The following is a 6632-nucleotide window of genomic DNA, read 5'->3' on the forward strand; positions in this document are numbered from 1 at the left end:
TTACGATCGGGTAGACCGTACCACCTACATCCCCTACATCTGCTAGTCTACCACTGTAAGAGTTCGCACGACTTAGTCAACCATGCTAGAGCCCATAATAGCTTGTGGCTGCACACGTAAGTTTCTAGTATGAATAGTCTCATGATCCCTTTGAGCCTGGGTGGCGGTCCAAAGAAAACAGGCAAGTCCTGGAATACCAGGTGCCTCAATCCACCCAGATGTGTGTTTAAGTTGCCACCTTAGATAAACTATTAATTAACAATCTCACATCTGTCATGGATTTCACTCACCCAATCCACGTCTACTAGCATAGCATGGCACAATAAGCAAACGTAGAAGTAACTCCCAAAGGTTTGATAATAAACAGGTAATAGGTACTGCCTCATCTACTTCCCATCCCACAATTTAATTAGATCCTAATCATGCAATGTGTGAGGATTGATCTAATGCAATAAAACTGGGTAGTAGAAAAGGTATGATCAAAGTGTTACTTGCCTTGCTGATGATCCGCGAAACCTAACGATTCGAAGTAACAGGCGGCGCACTCCGGGTATTCTATCACAGACAAACAAACAAGCATACAATAAGTACTCATCTAATGCACAGGTAAAACTCAAATAAGAGATCTAACCAGAAGGTTCAACTTAAGAACTCCGGTTGGCAAAAAGAATCAAATCGAACGAAGCAACGAAAGACAAACGGCGAAAGAAAACAACTTCGTTCTAGTAATCTGGATCTAGGGTAAATTTTACAGTAACAAAAACTTGTTTAAGTTGGTTAAACGGATAGAGGGTTTCGAGACGAAACTCTAGACGCTTGAATCGCCTGATTCCGATAAACGAGCGAAAAGTTATACTAAAACGAAAATCGGATCAGGAATCGCGATCAGAAAAAACGCGGATTTAATCCGAGAAAAAGAAAAACGACGAACGCCGAATTTTTTTTCTCTTTTTTTTCGGCACGGAAAACGAGGTGCGACAAACCTCGGGCGGCGGGATCGTCGGCGGCGGCGACGGCGGCTCTGGCAGCGCGCGCGGATCGAGGCAGGGCTGATGGGCTGGGGCGGCTCGGGGCGGCGCTATTTAAAGGCTGCCCCGGGCGGTGTCCCGCTCGGGTACGGCCCGAAGTCGGTTCGTTTTTTTAATTATTCTGCTCGGAAGAAACATAAAAAGAAATACTAAACGGACTCCGAAATTTCTGAAATAAATTTTCACGGGCTTGTAAAATCAAGCCGCACAAGGTGAACATTTATTTGGGACCTAAATGCAATTTTGAAAAACACACATTTTTCCTAAATTCAAATAAAACTCTGAAATAAAATCTTATTTGATTTTTTTATTAAATCCTCAATATTTCTTTATTTTGGGAAAGTCATTTTATTCCCTCTCTCATATTTTTGTAATAGAAATAATTGAGAGAGAATTCCTTATTTAACACTCGCTTAAATTTTTGTGCTCTATTTAACACCGTAATTTTTTTTCTACCTTATCTAACAACAATGCTAAAATTTGTTCCCTTTGTGACACTTCCGTCTATTTTGAGTACTAACGGTGTTAAATGGTACATGAAAAGAAGATCTTACCCCTAATGCAACTTGTGATCAAAATCATTCACATGGGGATCAATAACTTTTCCTGCTGTTAATTGCAAAACTGGGCAGAACTTTCCTTGTAAACATGCAATTCTGGACAGTTTTTTATTTTGAAATTTAATTCAAAATTGTGCAGAACCTGTGACACAATTCATATGTATATTGTTCAACACACACCTTTCAAATTTGCCAATGGCATGAGGCACTCCATATACATCCAGACTCACATCCAAGTACACATATATGACTCACATATATCATGCGTATACATCATATTAGCAACCCAAAAGTGGCTCACATCATACCCATGGTCACATACATTACTCCAAGTCCACACATACATCATATTAGCAACCCAAAAGTGGCTCACATCATACCCAGGTTCACATACATTACTCCAAGTCCACACATACATCATATTAGCAACCCAAAAGTGGCTCACATCATACCCAGGTTCACATACATTACTCCAAGTCCACACATACATCACATTAGCAACCCAAAAGTGGCTCACATCATACCCAGGTTCACATACATTACTCCAAGTCCACACATACATCATATTAGCAACCCAAAAGTGGCTCACATCATACCCAGGTTCACATACATTACTACAAGTCCACACATACATCATATTAGCAACCCAAAAGTGGCTCACATCATACCCAGATTCACATACATTACTCCAAGTCCACACATACATCATATTAGCAACCCAAAAGTGGCTCACATCATACCCAGGTTCACATACCTTACTCCAAGTCCACACAACATGACATGAGCAGCAACAAAAGTGACATTAAGTGAAAGAAATTAGATGGAGTTCACAAGCTGAGCCGCCTTTTGCTTCTTGTGCCCATTGCAGGGCTAGTTGGGTAAGCTCTTTTGCTTCTAGTGCCCATTGCAGGGCTGTCAAATGGAACCATCAGATTGTTTTGATCCTTTTTAGCAAGCTCCATCTTCCTTGTGGCCCTTAAAATAACAACATGGCTGTCAAATTATTGTAGTGCATGTATGACAACAATACATATGGATATATTTGATACATGTATGGCAGGAAACAACAATATCAACTATGCATAATATGTGATATTAAAATCCAGAAACAGAAAAGGTCACCTTTTCCCCCCTTTTGCATTTTTCTTGTTTGTAGTCTCCAATGTTTGGTTATGCTTTCCCTTCTTCTTGGTTGTAGTTTCCAAGTTTTGGCTATGGATTGCATGAATACATACAAATCGAACTCAGTTTTCGTTTGGCACAAATAAAAACTCAGTTATTATTTGGAACAAGCATTGGTGTAGAATAGTTAACCTTGGTGGAAAATACATAGCGGCTGTCGGCGCGTCATCACCTCTTGGCACAATGGATGACTCGGATGTTTTAGTAGTCTTCCTCCTCTTCTTTGGTGGTTCTCTACACGAGAAATGAGAAAGTAGTGAACATTCATAGGTGATTACAAACAATAATGCAAGAAAGTAGTTAACATGCAATAGGAGAGTAGAATGGATAGTTGATTACCTCACAGCCATGAAAGCAGCAATGTCATCTTTGTTACCCTTCTTGCACTTATGCCAATGGTGCCCGTATTCCTTGTAAATAGGGCACACGTGCTGGCCACTTTTCCTCTTTTTCTCACCACAACCCTTATGCCTCTCAGTTTGGGGCCGACCAGCTACAGCTTTTAACAAGGGTGGATGCATGAAGAATCCATGGTTAGATTCAGGCCACTGGGTCTTGTCACACATAGCAGAGATTAGTTGGCCATAAGCTGCCCTAAACTTGTCAATGGAGTAATATGAGTCCACATAATTCTGTATATGTGCATTGACAAGTGATGTGATGAATGCTAGAGCATGCTTGCAAGGAAGGCCGGAAACTTGCCATTATCTACAAGAACATGTGTTGTCATGCAAGTTGACGACAAACCTAAACCCGCTGCCTCCCAATTGAGTAACTTCAGCAACTTCTTCCGAGCTTTCTACCACCTCCAAGTTTAACTCTCTACTCTTTGCATTCAACTTCTTCATTATGTGGGGCAAAATTAATAAGCCAGCTAACTTCTTTGCTACTTTTCTCCTTCGATTCCACATGATCATAATCATCTGCCTAAGCTTGTCCATTAAGTCATCCAAGTTCAAGGACTTGTGGTGCTTAATCCATTTATTGAAGCACTCTGCCAGGTTGTTGGTTACATAGCCCACCTTACAAATGGTTGAGAACTGACTCCTAGTCCACAACCTAGTGTGCCACTTCCTAAGATATGTAGTTGCCACTGGCTTTGCTGTCTCCATTGCAACCCAATTTTTCTCAAATATATACTTGTTCCATGAGTAAGCAGCAGCCCAAAGATGGTCATCAAATACCTTTCCGTGATACTTTTTCTTGAAGTTTGACACCAAGTGAAACATGCATTCCCTATGTTCTACCTCTGGGAAAACTTCCTTTACCCCTGTCATCACCGCCTGCCCAGCATCAGTGCTTATGGCTAAACCCCTTGGCGATCCTATGGCTTGCCTAAGCAATTGCATGAACCAGATCCAGTTCTCATTTGTTTCGGAATCAAAAATTCCAAAACAAAGTGGATACATCCAATTATGGCCATCTACAGCAGTAGCACTGGCTAGCTGCCCCTTAAACCTGCCTGTTAAGAATGTGCTATCTACTGCCAAATATGGTCTGCAACCACTAAGGAATCCATCTATGCAAGGTTTCAAAGCAAAGAAGAACCTTCTAAACCTGATTTTTTGTTTTATAGTGTAATGATCAATCTGCACTATGCTACCAGGGCAAGAGATTTCAACTTGTGCTTTAAACCTATACAAATTGTCAAAGCTGCTATCCCAATCACCATATAGTTCTTTCAGAGCTAGCTTCTTACCCATATATACCCTCTTGTAGTGGATGTCAACCTTGTGGTGTTCTTTAATCTTTTTGCGCAATGCCTTCGCTCCGAGAGTAGCATCTTCAATCAGCCAATCCTTCACCTCATCACATATCCAAAACTTGGTTGCATTCTTCATCTTCTTTTTCCTTCTTGTACTAGAGCAATCATGACCACATGGGTTTTTCTTCACCTTAAAAAGAGAGATAGAGGTAATTAGCTAAAAACACTTGACAATTATGCAATAAATGTTCACAAATGAATAGAGTTAAACAATTACCATTACAGTACACTTGTCCTCCGTCGTAGAAGCATGTATCCTCCATGGACAATTATCAGCATCTTGTCTTGAACAATAGCCCCTAAACCGATGAGGTGTACTATACTCGGTATTATACTCAAATTCATGTTTGATTGCATGCTGAGAAAGTGCCAACTTGAACTCTTTCATGCTGGGATATGTAAAGCCTTTTGTCATTGGAGGGTCTAATTTGTCATACTCTACATGTGGAGTATGCTCTGCCTCATGGCACTCCTCATCCTCCTCTACTTCATCATCCTCTACTTCAGACTCCCCTACTTCATCGTCCTCTACTTCAGACTCCTCTACTTCAGACGCCTCTACTTCATCATCCTTTTCTTTATTACGATAAAGAACCACATCTAAGGGCATAGGTTCGTCCACTTCATACATATTCTCCTCATCAACACCAACATGCTCATTCTCAGGTCTTGGGTTGCGAAGGTAAGTATCATCCTCATGTTCTATATTGCTGTTAGGTTCATCCCACTCGGTGATAGGCTCATATGGTTCCGAGGGATCACAATATGCAATAATCATATGCAGCATCTTTGTCTCCGAGTGTTTTTCAAACATAATCATCAAATCTTGGTCAGATTTTACTTCTGGACAGTTTTTAAGAGCATAGTCATAATATTGCACATGTGCAACTTCCAAATAACGCGGCGGGTACTGCTCTACAATTGACTCGACCAAATCCTTATAATTTGTCAAGTCACAATCGATAACCTTCTCAAAACAAAAACATCCTATGTCCTTTCGAGCTTTCTTTGGATTGCCAAACAATTTAATTTTGAGCAAATAACTCGAATTTGGATCCATCCTGTGAATTAAAAGACAACTTTAAACTTTGCTTTAAACCTATACATGAGTATTGCTAGACAATCTGATCATTAACAGAAATTAAGTGAAAAGATCTCTTCCTCAAATACACAGCTACACAAACTAGCACAATCTATGCATGATAATTGCTACTAGATGGACTGGCCCTTACCCATCTGGACACGCCCATGTTGCTGGCGGCAACTGAGTACCCCCCTGGCCTGAAGCTGCTGCCAAGAACGACCCAGCCGTGCCCTCGCCGGAGACCCCAGCCACTGCCGCGCCCTGGCCCGAGCCAGCTACAGCCGAGCCACCGGCCAGGCCCGAGCCAGCTGTAGCCGAGTCTCCGGCCTGGCCCGATGCTGGCTCAACCCCACCGCAGCCCGAGGCTAGCCCGACGCCCTAGATTGACCTGACCTCAGCCCCGCCGGCGCCATCGGCAAGCACATCCGCAGCCGCGCCATGGCCGTCGTCCGCAGCCGCGCCATGGCCGTCGTCCACGGCGTCGTCTCCATCTGCAGAACTGCCGCCATCCATAGCCCTCCGCCGCCGCCGCTTGGTCTGGGAGGTTCGCCGCCGCCGCCGCCTCTAGGGTTGGGAAGAAAGGGGATGAGAAGAGTCGGGTCGGGAGAGAATAGAGAGACCGGTTTGGTCTCTGGTTTTCTTTTTCCTCAAAGGGGTAATTTCGTCCAACGAGAAAATACTGACATCAGTCAATCCAGATCTTAACGGCATATGCTAACGGACTTGACGGAAGTGTTAGAAAGGGAAAAAAAATTACACTTGGTGTTATTTAGGGAAGAAAATTTATTGGAGTGTTAAATAGGGAACCAATATTTAAAACAGTGTTATATAAGGAATTTTCTCAATAATTGATGATAAAATAAATATAATGAGACGATCCTATTCTCAAAATTTGAGAAAACTCAAATATGAAAATAACGAAATCCCCAACTCTCTCCGTGGGTCATTGAGTTGCGTAGAATTTCTAGGATCAACCAAAATGCAAAATAAAATATGATATGAAGTGATCTAAT

At 42.0% G+C, this 6632-nt stretch overlaps 2 protein-coding genes across 2 annotated transcripts; both read right to left on the reverse strand.

Moving 5' to 3' along the window:
- Positions 1-1908: 1908 nt before the first annotated feature.
- On the reverse strand, positions 1909-3336 carry LOC147974843 (uncharacterized). Its single transcript, XM_087519563.1, has 4 exons — positions 3110-3336; positions 2903-3004; positions 2711-2800; positions 1909-2563 (listed from the first exon to the last, which is right to left on the reverse strand). The coding sequence occupies exons 1-4, from the start codon at positions 3334-3336 to the stop codon at positions 2416-2418; spliced, it is 567 nt and encodes a 188-aa protein (XP_087375689.1). The 3' UTR covers positions 1909-2415.
- A 130-nt stretch (positions 3337-3466) lies between these two features.
- On the reverse strand, positions 3467-6202 carry LOC147974844 (uncharacterized). Its single transcript, XM_087519564.1, has 3 exons — positions 5768-6202; positions 4753-5596; positions 3467-4665 (listed from the first exon to the last, which is right to left on the reverse strand). The coding sequence occupies exons 2-3, from the start codon at positions 5593-5595 to the stop codon at positions 3475-3477; spliced, it is 2034 nt and encodes a 677-aa protein (XP_087375690.1). The 5' UTR covers position 5596; positions 5768-6202; the 3' UTR covers positions 3467-3474.
- Positions 6203-6632: the final 430 nt, after the last annotated feature.

Source organism: Triticum urartu, chromosome 4A, assembly GCF_056163025.1.
Source record: "Triticum urartu cultivar PI428250 chromosome 4A, HENAU_Tu73, whole genome shotgun sequence".
NCBI classification, from domain to species: Eukaryota; Viridiplantae; Streptophyta; class Magnoliopsida; order Poales; family Poaceae; genus Triticum; species Triticum urartu.

Excerpts from the sequence above, each read along its gene's own strand:
- LOC147974843 (XM_087519563.1), bottom strand. The coding sequence starts at position 3,336 with ATGTGTGACAAGACCCAGTGGCCTGAATCTAACCATGGATTCTTCATG. Across the intron at positions 3,005-3,109 it reads GCTGCTTTCATGGCTGTGAG|AGAACCACCAAAGAAGAGGA; the intron begins GTAATCAACTAT and ends TTTCTCGTGTAG. Across the intron at positions 2,801-2,902 it reads GCTATGTATTTTCCACCAAG|CCAAAACTTGGAAACTACAA; the intron begins GTTAACTATTCT and ends TGCAATCCATAG.
- LOC147974844 (XM_087519564.1), bottom strand. The coding sequence starts at position 5,595 with ATGGATCCAAATTCGAGTTATTTGCTCAAAATTAAATTGTTTGGCAAT. Across the intron at positions 4,666-4,752 it reads AGGACAAGTGTACTGTAATG|GTGAAGAAAAACCCATGTGG; the intron begins GTAATTGTTTAA and ends TCTCTTTTTAAG.